Source organism: Chinchilla lanigera, unplaced genomic scaffold (genome assembly GCF_000276665.1).
Source record: "Chinchilla lanigera isolate Chin_1 unplaced genomic scaffold, ChiLan1.0 scaffold00179, whole genome shotgun sequence".
Lineage (NCBI taxonomy): Eukaryota > Metazoa > Chordata > Mammalia > Rodentia > Chinchillidae > Chinchilla > Chinchilla lanigera.
This window is the reverse complement of record NW_004955580.1, coordinates 830,528-852,214: the sequence shown is the minus strand read 5'-3', so window position 1 is coordinate 852,214 and position 21,687 is coordinate 830,528. Positions and strand designations below refer to the sequence as shown.

Genomic DNA, 21,687 nt, shown 5'->3' with positions numbered 1-21,687 from the left:
GTAGTCAGTGTTCAGCACAGCATTATTCACAACAGACAGAATGGAACCAAGAGATGGACAGGTAAGTACAACGCAGACTAGCTAGTCACGGCATAGGACACGGCCAGGAAACGTGCAATTCTGACGTAGGCTACAGGGACGAAGCCCGAACACCAAGCTCAGTGAAAGGAGCCAGAGGAGCACGTGCTGTGATGTCATTCTTACAGAACACCCCCAGCAGGACACCTGTCAACAGGACACAGGTCAGAGGTGGCCAGAGGCGGGGAGGACAGGTGCTAGTGTGCTAAAGTGGCTGTACGGCGGCCATGCTCCTGCGTGTGCCCCCTGCGAGTGTGAGGAACTCACTGTCAGCACCTGAAGACAGGGAGCTGTGCGGCCCGGGGCCTTCTAGCATCACCCAGTATCAACGCATCCGAGGAGACATTTTGGACTTGTGCCAGCCCCCAACTCCACCGGGGAGAAGGCCTGAGGCAGGCCCAAGGCCCCAGGCCCCGCCTGGCCCACAGCACGTGGGGTGCCCCCTTCCTGGGTTCCCGTGCCTGGCACTCTCCCGCGCAGGGGCCTGAAGAGCACAGGCTGGCTGGCCCTCCCTGTGACGCTACAGGACACGGCTGCGGGCAGCACGGGGTCACCCCAACAGCAGAGCTCAGGGACACTCCGAAGCCACGCACCACCCAGGGGGTCAGATAGGAAGGCTGCACTCGCCGTGAAGACAACGTGTCATCTAAGGACTGGGCTTCCACACGGACCCTCAACCTGCCCCTCTGGTCTCATCAGAAACTGACTGCCAGGTATTGATGCAGTAACTTTATTGGTTGCTTAGAAAACGAACATTTGCAACGGGGCTTAACAGTTCTGTTCAAAGGGAGGAGGGAGGACTGAACTGGGACATCGGAGGGAAGAACTGAGTTGAGCCTGACTCGGGGCCGGGTGGGGGTGTCACTGTGTCAGCATGCGCTTCACAGCCACCACGATGTGTCTGGCGCTGATGCCGAACATACTCAGCATCTCGCCAGGCCTGCCACTCCGGGGCACGCCCATCACTGGCGCCGCCAGCTGACGGACCACGATATCAGGCTCTGAGGAGACGGCAGCACACACCGCTTCCCCAACACCACCTGCGGAGGGAAGCGAGGGACATTGGGATCCATTCTGGCTATCGGAGCTGGAACTGCCCACCCGGGGAAGTATGTCCCCTTCCTCTGGCCCTAACCCGCCCCCTTCTGCAGCCAAGCAGGGGCTGCGCTCCCCCTGATGCTGGGCACCTAAAAACCAGTAAAACCAACATGGGCACCGTGTGAGATGGGGTGGCGGACAGGTGCTCACTGTCCTCAACTGCACACTTGACCCGCCTGGTAGACAGCAGGGATGACCGCATGGCAGCAGTGTCCTCCGTGGGGTTCTCCGGTCTCCCTGGGCCCCTGTACCAGCGCTGGCTTGTGGCCCAACCCCTCAGGTGCCCGCCCTCCCGGCACACTCTGCCTGAAAGGCACTCCCTCGGGGTAGTGGATGGCCCGCAGAAGCAGCTGGAGGGACTTCGAGGACTGCATGAGCACTCCTGCTAAGCCACACGCCTCTGCCCCGATGGCGGCACTGCAAGTGGAACCAGCACAGGCGGATGGCCCCCAGCCTGACCCGCTCCCGACGCCCGCATCTACCTTCCGGATAGTGATCCTCCACCGTGATGATCCGGCCACCAGTGGCTTTCGCACTGGAGATGATGGTGGCAGTGTCCAGGGGCTTAATGGTGAATAGGTCGATGATGCGGACAGAGATGTCTGCAGAGCAGATGAGGGATGTGAGACAGACTCAGGAAAAACAGTGGGCTCAGTGGCACCCACACCACCCACATAGAAAGACCCACAGACAAGGAATGGAAGCCCGTCGGGGACAGGTCTCCCACTCCTGGAGTCACTCGCCATGCACAACACGATGCACTGACCTTGGCGGCAGAGCTCATCAGCAGCCATTAAGGCTTCATGCAGAGTCACCCCAGCTGCAACAATGGTGACTTTGTCCTTATCACTGTAGCGTATGACCTGGTGCAGCAAAAACAGAACAGAATGCTGTGGTTCCATCTCAAAGTGGAGGGCACTCTGCTACCTACTACTCCCCGACCCTAGCAATCTCATTCCATAATAGTCTACTCATTAACAGGCAGCTAAGATACTTTTAAAATCCTGAGCCAGGCATGTTGGTGCACTCCTATAATGCCAGCACTTGGGAGGCTGAGGCAGGAGGATCACCTGGAGTTCAAGGCCAGCCTGAACTACATAGCAAGACCCAGCCTTTCCCGTCCAAGAAACAATGACCCTTCAGCTGGGCGTGGTCGTGCATGCCTGTAATCCCAGTGCTCGGGAGGCTGAGGCAGGAGGATCACTGTGAGTTCGAGACCAGCCTGGGCTACAAAGTGAGCTCACGGTCAGCGATACCTGGCCCTCCCCCTCCAAAAAACAATGACCCTTTAATGGTCCAGTGTGCACAAGGCCTGGCTTCCAGCTGCCAGTGCTGCAAAATCTACATATGGAGGTGTGTGCACATATACAGACACACACATCTGTGTCCCCTCTGTCAAGCCCAGCCCTTCACAGTTACTATGCCATGTGTGTAGTGCACACGCTTTAACTCACATTCTTTACCAGTGGGAAATTTTATTTCTTCTTTCAGGACCAAAAAGTTTTAGGAAAGAAACAAAGCTAGGTGTGACGGTGCACACCTGTAATCCCAGCACTCTGGGAGGCTGAGGGAGGATTGCAAGGTTGAGCTCAGCTGGGGCAACTGAGACCCTGTCTCAAACTAAAAAATAAAGAGAGGAGAGGATGTAGCTCATGCAAAGGCCCAGGCTTCAAGCCTAAGTATTGCAAAAATAGACCAAAGAAATGGGAAAGCCGTGCAAACCATGCAAGTGTTGGGACAGCTGCCCCGTGTGGCTTTGGGTTTAGGCGGGGCACAGAGCACACAGAACCTGGACTTCACATGGAGGAAAGCACCACCGTGCTCCCTTCAGCAGTGCTTTCTGCTGCACTCCAGCCCCTTGCAGCCAGGACGCGGCTGTCCCGAGTACAGAGCTGTGACTCTGCAGCAGCCCAGCCCCTGGGGAGCAAGGCGGAGGTTCCCTGTGGATCCTTCCAGAGTGTACTGCATGGGCTGGGGATCTAGCTCAGTGGGGTAAATGCCTGCCTGGCAAGTACAAGGTCATGAGTTCGATTCCCGGTACCGCAAAAAAAAAAAAAGTGTACTGCAGTAAGTGTGTCGCACAGTTAAGAAGAGTACCAAGGGTGCTTTCAACTGCACATAAGATACTATCAAAGCAGGCACAGAACTTGTCCTCTCGAAGGCAAAGGCAAGAGGAAAACCTCTCTGCGTGGTGAGCAGCATCACGAACCTTTTCCACTGACTTCTCAGGCTGCACGGGGAGGCACAGCAGGAGGGACAGGGTGGTCGAGGGACAGGGTGGTCAAGGGCCAGGGTCCTGGGCTGGGTGCCAGCCTTTCATCAGCAGGCGTGTGGGCACAATGCTCCCTGTTCTTTTCCACCCCACCTTAGATCTGCAGACTCTCAACCCAACTGATCTGTCCTTCATGTGGACCGCTTTCCATTATTTTGTTAACTTGAGGTTGAGATTAATTACAGCCAAGAGGCCCCAGGGCCCTCACATTATTATTATAAAAGCCGGGCACAGTGGTACATGCCTGTAATCCCCGCTGGGAGGGACACGCTAGTGTAGGAGGACTGCAAGTTAGAGGCCAGCCTGCAACTCAGTGAAACCCTGTCTCAGAATAAATTGTCCAAAAGACACTATTTGCAAAGGAGAAAAGTGCAGATCAAGCTGAAATTATTGGAATATTCCTGGGGAAAAGCAGGAGGTCACAATTGATTTTTTAAAAGAACCAAGAAAGGATGATGTGTCGACTGGGGGTGCCTAGGGTGAGATTTAGCATGAATAACAGACAGCAACAGCCACCCCTACCTTGGCCTGTCCGATCTTGAAGGTCTCTTGTGGGGTGTAAATAACTTCAGTTTCTGGTTGGCTGGTCCTGATGTAGCATATTCCCTAGGGCAGAAATGCAAATCAGAACAGGCCTTTAGAAAAGCAGCAAGTGAACTTCCAATTAATAAAGCATCAGTGGCTGGGTGTGGTGGCGCACACCTATAATCCCAGCACTCGGGAGGCTGAGGCAGGAGGATTGTTGTAAGTTCAAGACCAGCCTGGGCTACAAAATTAGCTCAAGGCCAGTATGAACTGCATAACAAGACCCTGTCTCAAAAAAAAAAAAAAAAACAAAAAACAAAACAAAACAAAAAAAGCATCAGCCTCTGGGGAGAGGAAGCCTGAGTACCAGAGCAAAGCCTAGCAGGACAGTGGACAGCCAGCTTCCCACACGCACTGCCGCCTCTGTGTCCACAGAGCCTAAATGAAGGGCAGGGGCGCTGACCCCTGTGAATGAAGACATCCAAAATGCAGCGTAAGAGTCATCTTCGCCACAAGACAGCTTTCTCTTTAGAAACTGGCTACTCATCCGGACATGAAAGGACCCCCTTTTGGAATTACTACCAACTCACACACGTCTACAGTTAGGAACAGTTAACATAAGTGACACGAATACGCCAACGATGGAAACTAAAGTGTCAATCAGGAAAGTGCTTCTGCTCACTCCCATGTGAGGAGCCGGCCTGAGGCACAGGAAATGCACCCTCTGCTAAGTGTTGCAGCTGAGTCCCATCCCAGTGAGGGTGCATGTTATGTGTCCCTACCCGGGTCCCAACGGGATGGCCACTGGCCTGCGTTTCCAGCTGGTGCCTCTTTCCAGGCCTCTACACCCCAGGAAGTGACCTCTACTCTAGCACAGTCTTGTTCTGCCTCTCATGACCCTTCAAGGTGTGGATGACAGGAAACAATTTTCCAGATGTGGCCAGTAGGGGATGAGTGTGGCTCAGGGGTAGAGCAACTGCCTAGCACAGCAAGGCTCTGGGCTCCATCCCAGTGCCATAAACCCAGCCCATATGAGACCTAAGAAGCAAAAGGCAAGCAGAGCGTGGTGGTGAGAGGGCACAGAGCACAGGCCAGGGAGGAGCCGGTGTTCCCGAGGCCCTCCACCTGGCTCAGCCTCTTGCCCCTCTGAGCCGTTTGGGGAGCTACGGTTTGTGTGCAGCACTCCCTGTCACCCACTCTCACATGGTCAGGATTTTAGGAGGTGTGCCTGCAGTGGCTATAGTCACTGGGGTGCTGTTTTCTTTTGGGGAAGTGACAGGATCTCACTATATTGCTACTCCTGGGCTTAGGCAATCCACCCACTGTCGGCACCCGAGTAGTGGTGCGTACAGGCGTGTACCGCTGCACTTGGCAAAGGTGGGTCTTCAATGCCACAGTCCCAGGGTGGGCTCAGAAGTGGCAGCGCCACTGGCCGATCCTTTAGGGTTTGGGTCTCAGTGTGGAGCCTGCTCCTGTGACTTCACAGGTGCCCTTTCCTCCTGTGGAGACACCCAGGGCACTGTCTTGCCCTGAGTCCTGACTGAGAGGGGCCGGGCCTAGTTCAGCACCCGTTTTCACCATTTGACTTCCACAATGCCAGTGCGTTGTTCATGTGCACAATCACCTGTGCTGTAAAGGTTACATTCTCTTCAGAATCCTGATACTTGTCTGCAATCCTAGCACTCTGGGAGGCTGAGGGAGGACGATCAGAAGTTCAAGACCTGCCCGGGTAACTTAGTGAGACTCTGGCCTCAAAAAGGGCTGGGGATGTAGCCTGATCCCTGCTACCAGAAAGCAAAAACAAAACCAAGAATCCACCACTGGGTTTCCTATAATGAATATGCTAAAACACAGGGGGAGAAGCCAATCAGCAGCAAATGTAGCAGAGCTGAGAAACATTCTATGTCTAAACCAGTGTCCCCTAAACATACCTTGGTATTGGCTGCCAGATAAACAGCGTGCTCAGTGGAGACAGCATCACTGGGGTAGAAAATGGTGCAGCTGGGGAGGGCGCGGAACATGGCCAGGTCCTCCAGGGCCATCTGGGTGGGTCCGTCTTCCCCTGTGACAGCCACAGGCCAATAAGAAGGTGAGTGTGGCTCCCTGGAACCTCCCTTCCGCTGCTCCTCACTGTCTCTGGGGAAGTGCCTGAACTGAGCTGTGGCAGCCACCCTGGATCAGACCTTTACAGCCCAGTGTCTGTCCAGGCAGACTTCACACTGCCTTCTGCCTCGAGCCATAGTGGACTGAGCCTGCCACCAGCTGTGCCAGGCCTCTGACCTTGTCCTCTTCACAACAGAATTCCCCCTCAGGCTCTGTCTTTCCCTCTCTGCTCTTCCACCACTCTCCCTCAAGACACTTTTTTCATTTGGGGGCACTGGGTATAGAACCCAGTGGTGCTCTCCCACTGAGCTGTATCCCTACCCCTTTTTCATCTTTAATTTTGAGACAGGGTCTTGCTAAATTGCCCAGGATGGCCTTGAACTTGCAACCCTCCTGCCTCAGCCTCCAGAGTAGCTGGGGTCACAGGCACATGTCTGCCTGGTGAGACACTGGGCATTTTTGAGTGGAGGTATCTGGCTCACTTTGCTGGCTGTCATAGCTGAGCATCACGCAACTCTGGGACACCTGAGGGGCTGCTGTTTTGACAAAGGATCCCTTCGCATGGGGAGAGACGTTCCAGCCATAGCGCTGTGGAAGGGGTAAATACAGTGCACTGCAGTGGGGTGGGGGGTCGTCGCCAAACACACTGCCTCGGCTCCACCTACAGTCACCGCTCCCCGTGGCTGATACCAAGGATTCTTGCCTGCTTGCCTTCCCGGCCTGACATGCAGCTGTCTCTCAGCTGCCCTGGCTCCCTGAAATTCTCCCTGGGCCTTCGGCATCACCCATCTGGCTGTGACCCCAGCTCTACCCGAAACCCTGTTGTCCAGTCTCACTCTCCCAGCGCCATGCAGACAGCACCCCAGTGGGCGGCCCCCGCGCTGTAGCAGCAAACGCCAGCCACCATGTACTGAGGTGGCCCATCCCACACAAGCACACCAGCTGGCTCAGCTTTCCACCTCACGACAGGGCTCCCTCCCCTCTCCCCAGTGAGAGGGCCTGGAGACTTACTTGGCACGTAGCTCTGAGCCCTCCATCTGCTAGCCATACTTCCTCCTCCTCCAAGCTCCTCTGCTCACTCTTCGGTCTTCCTTTGTCCTCCCAGCCCTCCCTAGCATGTCACTGCTCCTGGTACCGTATGTCCCCCAGCCTGCTCTGCCTGGCCGCTAATCCCAGTCAGACTGCCGCTGCACACAGGGTGGAAATGCATGCTGGGACTGTGTCATCCCTACTCACATCCAGCATGTGGGGCTCAGGACAACGGTCTCTCTAAGAGTTGAGTGGCCACTCTTTCACACAACCTCAACAGACAAAAAAGGTTACCCAGGGCATCTTAAGCATTTCAAACAGGACATGGCTTTCTACAAAGGCATTGCAGGAAGTCCCACTTGAGAGGGGACCCTGAGAGCTACGACACATGCACCTTCTCCTGCAACTGGTGGGACATGAGCTACTGAGTCGACACACTCCCAACTCATACCCACGGACACCCCACAGTGGGAGCCGATGATTCGGAGGTTGATCCCACAGATGGCACCCACACGGATCTGATCGTATGCCCGGCTCAAATAGGCGGCAAAGGTGCTGGCAAAAGCAACAGTTCGGCCACGCATGGCACAGCCCAGTGCCACGCTCACCTGCAACACAAAGAACACCAGTCAGAACCTCTCTGGCCCCCAGTGGCGTGGCACAGCCCCACGATGACCCCTACACTCTGCTCACTCGAGTGCTCAGCAGTCTTGGCCGTTCTTATTCCTCTGCTCCTAGAACCTTCCTCCCCACTATGGTGCCCTCGCCTCGCACTTGCTAGGGCATGGGCGTCTCCCATCCACTCTGTCCCTACCCACCCGGGACTCCCACGTCACTGGTAATCCCGACTTCCGTCCTTCCCTTGAATCCCTGATAAGGTCACCAGCTGCGCAATGACCCCCCCCACTGTGTCAGTCTCCCCTTCTCTGGGATCACCCTGGCTCTACTCACACATACTAGTGCCTTCTTAACCCTCTCGTGTCTCCCAGTCGTGGGGACTGCCTCACATCTGTGCTCTCCTGCAGGGGACTTCTCACATGCCACCAATCCCTGCCCCACTCTCTCTGAGCCTATTCCATGTACAGTTATCTGCCCCCGTGCTGGAGTGTCCCCTGGCCTGGGTTTTCAGCGTCTCCCTTGGTTTCTCAGGAGCACCCAGCATAAGTCCCTCTCCTTTCAAGGCACATCCTGTAGCCTCCTGGGTTTGCTGCAAGGCGGCCTGTGCCATAGGCAGCTGGATACCATGCCTCAGGGTCTGGGAAGCCATACCTGGCCCGAAACTGCCCTGACCCTCATATGACCCCTACTTTCTGGTGTCATCATCCCTTCCTTCTCAGTGGTCACTAAGAAGATTCATGGACATTCCTTCCTTCCCCAGAGACCCCAGAGCAGCCTTTAAACTAGGTATGAACAAACCTCTCTGGGAGTAAACAAGGCCTTTCCAGAGGGTGTGCTTGTAGCTGGCTGCAAAGCCAAGAAGACCCTCACCGGGTAGCAGCCGGTTCCTACACTCACCTACAGAGAGGGGCCTGGGGCTGCCTTGCCCTCCATCTCCCTGTCAAGCCCTTCCAGCAGTCTGCCCACGCCCACCTGCATCTTCCAGGGGCTGCTGGTCTGGAGTGCAAACCTCCAGCTCGAACTGAAGCCCACAGCTGGAAATGATCATGTACCACTGAGCAAGTGAACGACCGAACCGATCGGATGATAAGCCTTTCCCCAAGCCAGGTGGCTTCCACTTCTTTTAGCAAAACCCAAAGAAAAGCTAGTAAAACTATTGACTTAATTTTTACAAATCACTTTTTCTGTTGAGACGAAGTCTCTAAGTTGCCCAGGACAGCCTTGAAATCACAATCCTGTCTCTGTCTTCCAAGTAGCTGGGACTACAGGCATGTGCCACTAAATCTGGCTACAAACAACTTTAAATGAAAGATCGTTGTGTGATTTCTGGCTTGTAATGGGGAAAGAATTCAAGGAATTAAATGACATTCCTGTAACACAGAACTTCCATTCCCATGTATTTATTTATGTAAGATTTCTCAGTACTTATGTCATTAAAACGAAAAACAAGAATAGAATTTGTTCTCAATCTTACCTCACTGAAATTACAAATGGACTTATCTACTGATGTATGTAAACTAATAACCATGGCCCAATCCCAATGAAAAATTCTAATGCTCAGAGGTCTATGGTTTTAAGAAAAATTTAAAGTGTTATCAGTTTATATGCATATTTTTATTGTAAAGAAGGACAGGAAAATCAATAAAAAAACTTTCATACATATTGGGGAAATGGAATAGAAATAACTCAAGTAGTTTAATTTCTGATAAAGGAAAGGTAACTTATAGTCACTTTTGGAGGATTTATTAATTTAAAATATCAAAACTTTGAATTTGTGATTAAAAATTCAGGTGTTAGGCCGGGCACGTAGTGTGGGCTTGTGGTCCCAGCTATTCAGGAGGCTCAGGCAGGAGAATCATTTGAGCCAGTTCAAGTCGGCCTGAGCAACACAGTGAGACTATGCCTCACTAAAAAGCTCGGATGTTAACTTGAAAATCTGGCAAAGGGATATGCAGCGTAGAAAAGGGCACTTAGTGGTTTGGGAGCAAACATCGAGACACCACTGTCTGCCCCTGGCCCCAGAGCTCCTGATGGTACCCACTGAGTCCATTCCTCGCCAGGCTTGTCCACGCCACACCACTCAGTGCTGGTGCTCGCTGGGCGATACCTGGCCCCAGGCTTGCTTCGGGCTCCTGTCCTCTGATGCGGCCTACAGTGACTGGCCCATCCTCCTGCTTCACCTTGCTAAGCACTGCATGGTTCTCAGGGCAGGTTCTGCTCGAAGCCCTCCTGCCCTCCTGTGGATGGCCAGCAAACTGCTGGAGAGCTGGGAAGCTGTGACTCCGTCCCTGAAAATGTTGTTTTCACCTTGTGTCTGCCTTCCTTCCCTCCACTCCCTAAGCACCAGGCTTGCCAGGCCTCCACTGGGAGCACTACTGCCTGCCCGGGTCTATGCACAAGTGAGTCCCTAGAGGCTCAGCCTGGACATCACTCTCCTGACCAGCTGTCCCTGCCCACCCCTAGCTTTTCCCACAGCCACCTCCAGCTCCACACCACCTGCTGGCATCTTCTGTACTGGTTCCTTCCAGTACCAGCATGCACAGCACATGGCTGCGAGCTGGAGGACTAATGAGGTAGAAGCAAGCTTTCTGAGAGGAGAGCCCAGCCACAAACTTATGGACTGAATTTTATTTCATTCAAAATAACCGGTGAGACAGCTTACTGAGACCCAGGGATGCTTGACCACTAAGCTAGAACCCCAGTTCTTTTCATTTTTTATTTTGAGACACAAGGGTCTCACTAAATTGCCCAGGCCACCTTTAACTTGCAATGCTGAATAGCAGGGATCATGGGAGTGCACCGCCATGCTTGGCTTCTAACTATTCAAATTCTCGAGGGGCCACTTAGTGTAACAGATGCTTATCTGCGTCAGGCCCTGTGCCCCAGTGGGGAGGGAGAAGCATCGTTCCTGTGGCTGTAGGACTCTAGCTGTGGGCTGGGCTGGGCACTCAAGAGCCTCTAACCTGCTGCTCCCTGGACGGGGCTCCAGGGGTCACCTACCACGCCCTTGCGGCCAGCAAACCTGAAAGCCACCACCCTGCATCTGGCTCCTCACCTGTTCATCTGGAGGCCTCGGGAAGTAAACACTGCCATGCAGGTGGGCTTCTGGGTTGCATGGATCCTGGTGGTCACCAAGAAGACACCCCTCGTCCCCCACACACTCACCATGTTTTGTTCAGCAACAAAGCACTCAATGAACCGCTCAGGATGCTCCTTCTTGAATATCTCGGAGAAGGTATAGTTCTTGGTGTCACTATCCAGCACGACAACTCTGTCATTCGAGTAGCCCAGCTTAGCCAGAGCCAGACCACATGCTTTGCGAGTAGCCATCTGAAAAGGTCAAATGGCAGTTTCTTGGAATGCACTTGGAAGATATGTTAGCCATCTTGAAGAAATTAAATTTATCGTTTACCAGTAATCTTCCTTAGCATCATTGCGAGCAGCATGGATTGCAAGCCAATTATAAAACTGTACAAAGGCTTAGGATCAATTTCTCAAAACTGTCTCATACATGGGTAACGTGGTACTCATTTTCTCAAATTGTGCTTTTTTCAGTTCCCGTACTCCTAAGTCCCACTTCCCAAGCACGAAAACCACTGCACAACTCAACAGATTTCGGACATTAGCAGTTCTCATTGTATTTCTCAAGGAACTTTGCTACACTCATTGATCTACTGTCTAAAATTCATAGATAGCATGTTATTTGATATATATTTTTTTTAGTACCAGGAATCAAACTCAGGACCTTGCACTTGCCAGGCAGGTGCTTATGCCACTGAGCTATATCCCTGGCCCCCAAAACTTTCCTTTTTTTTTTTTTTCCATACCAGGAATCGAACTCATGACCTGAGGCTTGCCAGGCAAGTGCTTATGCCACTGAGCTATGTCCCCGATAGCATTTGATTTGAAACATTTGCCTCAACTAAATTTTTTCTCTCTGTCCCATCCAGACAGCATACTAATTATTTTCTTTGTGGTTGGTTCTGGGGATTGAACCCATGGTCTTCACACTGAGATACATCTCCAGGCCTTCTGTGACACAAGGTTGTTGGGCCCAAACTTTCCATCCTCCTGCCTCAACTTCCTGAGTAGCTGAGATTACAGGCATGTGCCACCACACCCAGCCATGTGATTCGTTTTAAAGCAACTGGCTTTTTCTAGGTGGGGGCTACTTCCTTGCATAATCCAGAGAGGACGTTAAAAAAAAAGTCAGCCGACCCACACTTTCTTTCTTAAGAGTAGACACAGAGTAGTGGCAGTTTCGTGCACGCTAGACCAATCAGGGCACCACAAAGCAAAGTCAGGAATCAAGAAATAGGCACATAGCACAAGGTGTTAACAAATACCAATTACCAATGAGAAAATGCAGGGGTGGCACATGCCTGTAATCTCAGCATCAGGGAGGCTGAGGCAGAAAAAACATGAATCCAAGGCCAGCCTGAATTACATAGCAAGATTTTGTCACAAAACAGAGCAAAACAAACTCACACCAGTGTGAATGCAAAGAAAGATCAGATAGTAAGACAAGGTAAACCCATTTTTACTGCTGATAACCACTGTACAAATGTCACACTGTTGCTGGGCACAGTGGCATACGCCCATAACCCCAGCACTCAGGAGACTGAGACAGGAGGGTTGCTGTGAATTCAAGGTCAGCCTGGGCTACATAGTGAGTTCAAAGCCAACCTGAACAATATAGCAAGACCCTGAAGTCACACTAATAACTAGTTTATTTACAGAGATCAGGAAAAATAAAGAATCCCATGTATTTAGGAAGCCAATCACAAAGCATGCTGATGTGCATGACTTAGTCAATTACCTATGTTTTTGCTTACCATGTCGCCAACTTCATAAGCAGGAGGAATGGTCATTTTTATATCCTCGATGTTGACTTGAGGTGAGTCTTCAATGGGGGGTTGTGGTGTAAGACTTCTGTTAGTCTGTATCTGGCTCTCAATTAATTTGATAATTGCATCTGCTCGCTCTTGTGGCATTGGCTTTCCATGCCAACTTTCTGAATCTTCCACGTCTGAAACAAAATGCAAAAAAAAAAAGGCATCCATTTCAACCCTTTAATGGGAGCCTATTAGGTCCTCTGAGAAACATCTTGCTGCAAAAGGTGTCGGTCTGGGGCTTACAAGAATAAGAAGCTGGCACAGAGGGCAGTCTCAGCGAGTGGCCTGGACTGAGGCCTAGTGGCTTCTCAGGAGGCCACTGGTCAACATGCTGGTGACTATAGAGAGAAGAATGAGGGAGATGATGCTGTACTGACAGGCAGGGGAGACACGGAAACAGAGCTCACGAACATGATGAGGATATGAGTTTTATTTGGAGCAAGAGAAGCCACTGAAGGGCTTACCGCAGGGAAGTGAATGATGAGATGTCTTATAGAGAGATCACTGCAATGGCAGCGTGGAGATAGGCTCAGAAGGAAGTCAGTGCAGTTTACGAGAGGTGATGGGCTTGGTGACAGTCATGGCAGTAGAGATGGGGAGAAGGGGACACATCTGACTATACTTAAAGGAACTGGAATGTGGGGTTGGTAGGCACATCAGGGAGGGCCAGAGGCAAGAACATTGAGGGTTCTCCTAGGAACACATTGGTAAAGTTGTTTTACTGAACTGTGACTGGGATAGAGATAAGATCATAATTTAGAGAGGAGCTGAAACATCTACATTATATTAAAAATCCAGGAGTCAGTTGTGCTGGCACATGCCTATAATCCCAGCACTTGGGATGCTAAGGAAGGTGGGTAGCCACGATTTCAAGGCCAACCTGAATTACATAGTGAGACCCTGTCTCCAAAAGACAAACCAAATCAAACTAATCCAGGAGTCATACCCTTTGCAAGCATTTAAACTTGAGGTGAACAACCTGAGACAGCTTTGGAAGTGCAGGAAGTTAAGTGCTAAATACCTCCTCCTTCGAAGTCCCAAAGACAATGCTTTACTAGTCCTGGACGATGTTCCAGATGGCACTGGCCTATTCCAGCAGTGTATACGTACACCCTCATGCACATGTCTGCTGACACCCAGAGGGGAGATTCCTGTTGGCTCTCTACCTGATGCCCGCGCCCCTAACTGCTCCCTCACACCACCAGGGAGTCACTGTTTTCTTGCTTGGGGTGTGGCCTTCCCTTCCTCCACGACCAGACACTACCCAGGGAAGGCGAGAGAAGCCCTCACCTGTCAGGAGGGCTGCTGCTCACCAAGTACACTACCTACCTGGCCAGCCAAACCCAAAGACTGCCTTGTTCAGCCATGCTGATGGATGCCTGGGTACACATGGGTGGTGAGAAGGAAACACTTACTTGGCATGCCTCGGCCTTTGAAGGTCTTGGCCACCACAGCAGTGGGCTTGCCCTTTACATGAGCTGCCTGCCAAAACACCTGGCACAGCGCCTCCACGTCACGACCATCCACCACGTAAGTGTTCCACCTGCCAACAAGGAGGCTGGGTTACCTGGGCACAGGGCAGGGCGGGAAGAAGGTAAAGCAATAGAGACACTTACCCGAAGGCTTCACAGCGCTTCTGATAGACCTCGACGTAGTGCTCCAGAGGGAAGCTGCCACCGTGCCCCAGGCGGTTCACGTCAAAAATCGCCACGAGGTTATCCAGACTGTAGTAGGCCGCAAAGGCCAGCGCCTCCCACACAGAGCCTTCTGAGGACTCGCCATCTCCCAGGAGGCAGAACACCCGGTAGCTGAGGCAAGCCAAGAAAAGGTGAGGCGCCCCATGAGCACATACATCTCAGGAAGAAACCACGGGATGGACTGCAGATGCTGCTTCAGATCAGCAGGTCCCTAACTCTACTTTCCTCATTAGCTCTGCCTAAGCTCAGCCACTGAGGAAACCAGGAAGCTTTGAGAGTTCAGCCGCGTTGGGCATGGTGGATCATGCCTGTAGTGCCAGCCACATGAGAGGCTAAGGCAGCAGGATCAGTTTGAGCCCAGCCTGGGCCTCAGGAGATGGCTTTCCCCTCCGCTAGTCCACTAGTTTTCTCCCCGCAGCTTCAGCTGCCTCTCCAAATGAGCAAGCGGTGGGGCAAGATAGGAACGGGCAGCTCCCTGGAGTCCCGCGCTTCATGGCACATGTATTGCCTTGGTTTTCCCGTGCTTCAAAGCACTGCTACCTTATATTTCTGATCTCTGTTTACAATAATCATAACCATCCAACATTCTACCTTAGAAGCATGTTCTGTTTTAAACAAGAAACTCCTTCACAGCAGAAACAACATGAGTATCGGCACCAATAAAATGTACCCCAGACCTTACTACGATGCTGCCAGTCTAAGAAAGAATTAGATAAAAACTGAGAGAGCCACAGATGCACTGTTTCCACAGGTCTGTGGAAAAGGGGGCAGGGTGGCCAATCAAGGAGTGCAAGAAACACAGGAACTTTCAGCGAGGTTGCCACAGCTGGCATAGGGACTTACCCTTCAGGGCTCTTCCCACCCCAAGGAGCTAGATGATGCTCCTCTGAGACCCTAGGAGAAAGGAGCTCCGTGTCCTAGGGAAACTGAACTGAGGAGCTCTAGACTTGGCACCGCATGCAAGAGAGGGTAGCTGGCACTCACGGGGCAAGACCAGGAAGGTTACCATGGTCTTGCTCCCGCACCAGCAGCTGCTGAGCACAAGGCCCAAAAGGAACACTGTCTGCTTTTAGAAAGGAGGAATCACCCAGAAAAACCCCTCGGCTCTTAACATATCAGAGCCCTTACTCCAAAGACAAGCACATGCATGCAGCCCTTCCCTAGCCACGCATACCAGAGTGCAGGCGGAAAGCCGTCTCTTAGAGAAGCCTTGTGTTCTGCTACACTAGAACCTCTAACAGAGAATCGGGAGGAGTTTCTGCAAACCTGCTTTTTCTACTGCTTCATGCTTGGTGACCAAATTTCCCAAACCATCCTCCCATCCTCCCCAACGAGCAAGATGCAGAGCCAGAGAGCAGGGGTGGGCAGTTCAGCACCTTACCTGGCCCGGTCGAAGTACTTGCCAGTATATGCCATCCCACATGAGGCCCCCAGGCCTTGCCCGAGCCATCCTGTGGCCACGTCAACAAATGACAGTCTCTGCAAGATACAAGGGATGCAATGAACTCAAGCTAAGTGTAGACGGGCCCTGCGGCCCCTTGCACCCACATGTCCCTCAAGTCCCAGACCAATGTTCTAAGCAGACCCTAGGTCAGTCTATCGCCCAGTCCAGGCTGGAAACTGGGGTGACGAAGATGAAGAAGTCACCACTGTCCATTCCCTAGGTAATCCCAAAACCCAATGTGTGAGGGCACTGGGAGCTTTGGAAACAGGAGGGAGCCTAGGTGCAAAGGAACACACGCAAAGCTTTGTCTCAAGCCTTTTTCCAGCAGGCCCAAACCAGATGTACAATCTTTTGGTGACTACAGGTTAAGAAGAAACCCAAAACCCTCAAGTCCGTGGGTTCCCCACTTTGTCAAGCTCAGGTCAACTGAGCTCTCAGGAGGGGCTCCCTGACATCCGACACTGTACAGGGACCAGTTTCTGTCACTTCCCTGTGCCCCTCTGCTAACGTCCAGCTTGCAAGCTCCATGTCACTTTGGTCACCATGAGAAACGTGGCCCTTGTGCTGAGGGTTGCTGTTCTGATGAGAGATGCCAGCTATGCAGTTTATTTTAAGGGCTTCTATAGCCACCATCTCATATTGGCTACCAACATCCACAGCCTCTACCGCAGAGGCCACTGGCTTCCTGCTTCCCCCGGCTACCACCTAGGGGCCTGTTCAATTCTAAGCCACTTGCACGGCTCTGCCATCTGCCCATGGTCTTCCCACCATCTGTCCACCGCAACTCCGGCTTTCTACCCCTGGCCTTCTTGGGTCTGTATAGGGACAGAGCTCCCACTTGTTCTGGGCCATTCTTTGTAACCACCACCCCCATAGCCTGTCAGATATGATCTCTTTCTTTCTGGGTTTGCTCTCCTGTGCCCCGGCTCTGCTCAAACGTCAGATTCATTCCAGCAGCGAGTGAGGTATGCCCTTCAGCACAACGTCCCTCTGAAGTCCTTTCTACCCAAAGTCCTAGCAGCCTCCCTCTCATCGTCCTTGCCCTCCCCTTTAACCGGTGCCAGCTCCAGCTCCAGCTCCCTCACATGCCTGCCTCCCTCTGTGGTAGGATGGAGACCAGTGCCTCCTGTGAAAACAGACTCGGGGTGGGGTTGGCACCATGCCTGCCCTTGGTACAGCGTGGGTGCTATGGTCAGGCAGAAGAGGACACTTCTGTCAAGAGGGTACTTCTGACTTTGTACCCATGCGAAGTGTGCTTCACAACTAAGTTCAAACAAAGTCCTCGGGTTATCTCCCAGGCCTGGGGGAGGAATGGGAGCTCACAGGCCCCTCTGACCCAGCCTCTTCAGCACTATGACAACTCCACAGGACTTCAAGAATGACAGTTGCAACACAGCCAGGGCACTTGGCCTTTAACACAGTATACTCTGCCTCAGATGTATTGATGATATGTGCGCTTGTGGGCAGACCAGGCCTCAGCAGCACTGGTGGGGAGACCAGGTTACTGGCGCCTGCAGGGCAACCACTTATTCTGTCCCCAGGCCATGAGGGACTGGGCTTCCTGCGAATGGCCTCTTTCCACCTTTTATCTGCTGCTCCATCTGATGAGCATGCATCTTTAAGTGACAAAGGCCCTGTCACCTAAACATCTTTACTCCAATAGCCGCAGTTATGACACACTGTAAATAAACCTTTCTCCTTTTTAAACCACAATCTAAATACCAAAAAAATACCCAATTTGTATTTGAACATATCATTTTTTTTCAATTTTTATTATAAACTTCAAATTTATAGTAAGAAAGACTAGTCTGAAGTCCCATATACCTTTCACCTCAAGTTACCAATAGCTTCCAACATACCCCTCTCCCTCTCATGCTTTTTTTTTTTAATCAAACCATTAGCTCAGACACCAAGACACGGATCAGTTTTGGCCCCTAGGTGTTTTCGATTTTATCTTTAAGCTTCCCTGCTCAGGCATTTCTGTTTGCACATGACAGCCTACCAGTGGGCTTTAAATTTTTTGTTTTAGGAGACAGTGTACTTCCAGATAGCATCAAACCTGCCACACATTCTAAGACCCACTTTTTTTTTTATGTTCAGAACCTCACTGACAGGGGCAGGATGCCCTGTTCCAAGTCACGCTTCACTTTCCGCATGTTCTGCAAGTGGGGCCGAGCGATATCATCGACCTCTCCCAAGGCAGCACAAGGGGTGGGGGCAGCATGGCCTCGACAAAGGCAATGTTAGTGCTAGGTGGGGGTGAGGTAGGGTACCATGAAAGGAAAGATAAGATGGACAGCTGTCTCCAGCCATCCTCCCTGCCCCAAATGTCACTTGCCTCTCAACAACAGCTTTTAGATCTTTAGAATGCAAAAAAGAACACAAATGGTAAGAAGGCCATTCTCAGCCTGTTGCCGGCGTGGCTTTAAAGCAGGCTTGAGAAGCAAGCAGCAGAGCCCCAGGGCCCAGCCAACATACCTTGGAGAGGATGAAGCGGTCATTGTCTGGGTTCTCTAGGTCCGACTGTTTGTATCTCATGGTGTAAAAGAACAGCACAGACATGATCTCAGCAGCGCTGCTGCATGATGTAGGGTGGCTGAAAGACAGACACAATGCAAGTCATTTCTTCCAGGCCGGTGACTCCCAAAGGACACACGGCCTCCTAGGGTCACAAGCAACAGTCATGCCCAGCTGTTACCCCACTTTTAGGTATATATACTAAAAAAAAAAGAAATTAACATACCAAACAAACAGCTACTCTAGTGTTTACTATGGCACTATACCCAATGGACAAGATGTGGAATCAGCCTAGGAGTCCATCAACAGATAAATGAAGAATATATATGCACAATGGGTATTATTCAACCAAAATCTGGTTCAAGTTATACTACAAAGCTACAATGATTTAAAAAACAGATATGTGGATCAATGGAACAGCACAGAGGATGCAGAAACAGCCCCAGTCACATTTAGCCTTCTGATCTTTGACAAAGGGGCCAAACCAAGCACATACTAGAGGAAAGATTGCTTCTTTAATAAGTGGTGCTGGGGGGCTGGGTATATAGCTCAGCGGCATAAGTGCCTGCCCGGCAAGCCCAAGGTCCTGAGTTCGATTCCTGGTACCAAAAAAAAAAAAAAAAAAAAAGGGGGCGGGTGCTCGGAAAACTGGTAACACACATGCAGAAGATTAAAACTAGACCTGTATTTCTCACCATGTACTCAAGTAAAATAAAAATGGGTCAAAGATCAAAATGTTAGCATGGTGTGGGAACGCTCAGAAAATTAAAAGTGAGTTTGAGGCCAGCCTGGAGTCCATATCGAGACCCTGTGTCAAGGGGGAAAAAAGCGTGCTGGTGCCCAGGCAGCTCAGTGGTAGGGTGCTTGCCCTGCAAATCTGAGGCCCTGGGCTCAATTCCCAGCACAAAAGTAAATAAAAGTAATCCCTTGAGAAAATGCAACCCCCTTATTGATTTTGAAGGTTAAGGGAACAAAACTAAAATGGAAAATAAACTTGGGCTGGGGGTGTAGTTCAGTGATAGAGTGCATACTTAGTATATACCAGGAGGTGCTGGGGATCAAACCCAGGGATTTTGCACTGAGCTAGAGCCCCTGCCTCTTTTTAAAATTTTGAGACAGGGTCTTGCTAAGTCACTAAGCTGCTGCTTGAATTTGTAATCCTCTCCCTTCAGCCTCCTAGAATTACAGGTGTGTCCTGCCATGCCTGGCTAATATGTGGGCCTTGAATGCAACAACAGTGTCTTTATTTTTAGATGAAATCTGCTATACTGCTTTGCTCAAGTGATCCTCTAAACTCAGCCACTCTAGGCTGGAACCACAGGCCATCACACCTAGATCCACTGTCCTTTTAATGTCATAGCCCAGCTTTCAATGCAAGATTTTTCTTAAAAAAAATCATACTAAGTATTCTGTCTGAGCACCATGAGATGAAATTAGAAATTAATTTTAAAAATCTGAACAGCTCAGTAAGTTTGTGGAAATTAAACAATGCATCCCTACACAACCACTCAAAAAAAAAATCCCAAGGAAAATTATAATAGATAATGAAAATAAAAACATAAAACCAAAAATCTTAAATGCAATGAAGCAATCCCAAGGAAACATTTATAGTTGTAAACACACTTTTTAAAAATTCAAAGCAACAACCTTGTATTACAAGTTAAGGGATTAAAAGGTATTACACTCAAAGCTAGTGGAAGGAAAATATAATAAAGATCAGAGCAGAACTAAAACAACCAGGCACAGAATGCGCATCTGTAATTCCAGCTAAGGGGAGGTTGAGGTAGGCCTGGGCCACTCAGACCTCTTCTCAAAAACAAAACACAAAAACAGATCAGAAAAATTTACCTAAAACCAATAGAACCACAAGTTGTTTTTTTCTTGGAGGAGTGTTGCTGGAGATCAAACCCCAGGCCTTAGGCATGCTAGGCAAGTGCTCTACCACTGAGCCACATACCCCCACCCCCAAAATCTTGTTGCTTCTTTGAAAAGATTAATGAAACTTTAGCTGTATAATTAAGTAAAAAGGGGTAAACTGAATTAGCTAAGCTCAGAAAATTAAAACAAGGACATTACTACCAATTCCACAGAAATACAAACAGTTTATAAGAAGCTGAGTATGGTGGTGCATGCCTCTAATCCCAACACCGTGATCCCAACACTTGGGAGGCTGAGGCAGAAGGACTGCCGTGAGTTTGAGGCTGGCCTGGGCTACATATTGTAGTGAGTTCAAGGTCAGGCTTGAATACACAGCAAGACCCTTTCTCAAGGAGGAAAAAAAAAATAGTCCCCCCAAATGAAAGAAGATTTATAAGTCACTACTGGGAACAACTACACGGCAGTGAATTGGCTAAACAAAAAAACTAGGTAAATTCCCAGAAACAGAAAACTTTAAGACAATCTCGACTAAAGGTCTGAACGCTAAGGGCACTGACTGAAGCAGAATAAAAAAAGCTGCCAACAAGCCAACTGGGGATTTCTGACCCAGCTACTCGGGAGGTTGAAAGGGAAGGACCAAGAGTTCAAACCCAGCCCAGCAATTTAGCATCGCAGAGAGAGCGGGAGGAAGTGACAAACTAAAAAAAGGCTGGGCTGTAATTCATGCAAAGGCCCTGGGTTCAATCCTCGGTACTACAAAAGCAAAAGCAAAAGCAAAACTTTAAAAAAAAGATTATCTAGGGGCTGGGGATTTAGCTCAGCGGCACAGTGCCTGCCTGGCAAGCATGAGGTCATGAGTTCGATTCCCGTACTGAGAAGAAAAAAAAAAAAGAGCTATCTACAGAATTTGTAAATACAGTATTTGCAAACGGGGAAAAAAACACCACCCCAAAACCTCCAGGGCTGGGTACAGCTCAGCGGTGAGGCACCTTACTAGCCCACGCGAGGCCCTGGGTTTAATCTCCGGCACCGCAAGCAAGATGAGAAAACTGCCCACATGTGCCCACATGTACAGTTAGGGAAGCGCAAAAACCAAAGGAGCAAACAAAACTGACTAGGATGTTTGAGGCCCTGAGTTCAATCTGTAGAGTAGCAAAGCCCCAAACAAATAAGCAAACTTTGAGACCCGCCAGATCCTGCCTGCCCACCCACCCAGAGCTCATGAAGCAGAGGCAGGAGGGTCTCGTGAGCCCACGAGCTCAGAGCCAGCACGCAATCCAGCAACATCCTGCCTGAGACAAAACTAACCACCACACATTAATCTCTCCCATGACTATTAACCCCCGAAGGTCATGACAAAATCCTAGCAAACACATAGGCCCATTTTTGGGACTCACCAACCGCCGAACCCCCACACCCAGCTACACTGCCTTCCTCGTTTCCTCCCTTCCATCCCCGTTCGGCACCCTGCATCACTCTGCACACCCGAAGCCCTGAGCCGCGACCCACCAAACGCAAACCACAGGCAACGCA

At 50.7% G+C, this 21,687-nt stretch overlaps 1 protein-coding gene across 1 annotated transcript in view; it reads right to left on the bottom strand.

Annotated features, from left to right (window-relative positions):
• Positions 1–792: 792 nt before the first annotated feature.
• The window catches only part of Tktl1 (transketolase-like 1), a 21,770-nt gene continuing 875 nt past the window's right edge, over positions 793–21,687 (bottom strand). Inside the window, exons 2-13 of the mRNA XM_005414185.1 lie at positions 18,238–18,355; positions 15,697–15,794; positions 14,235–14,426; positions 14,034–14,161; positions 12,559–12,752; positions 10,889–11,053; positions 7,557–7,713; positions 5,905–6,035; positions 3,971–4,054; positions 1,943–2,039; positions 1,659–1,778; positions 793–1,118 (exon numbers count right to left, since the gene is read on the bottom strand). Coding sequence (XP_005414242.1) covers positions 940–1,118; positions 1,659–1,778; positions 1,943–2,039; positions 3,971–4,054; positions 5,905–6,035; positions 7,557–7,713; positions 10,889–11,053; positions 12,559–12,752; positions 14,034–14,161; positions 14,235–14,426; positions 15,697–15,794; positions 18,238–18,355 — 1,663 coding nt within the window. The 3' untranslated portion in view covers positions 793–939. The remainder of the gene's footprint in view (positions 1,119–1,658; positions 1,779–1,942; positions 2,040–3,970; positions 4,055–5,904; positions 6,036–7,556; positions 7,714–10,888; positions 11,054–12,558; positions 12,753–14,033; positions 14,162–14,234; positions 14,427–15,696; positions 15,795–18,237; positions 18,356–21,687) is intronic.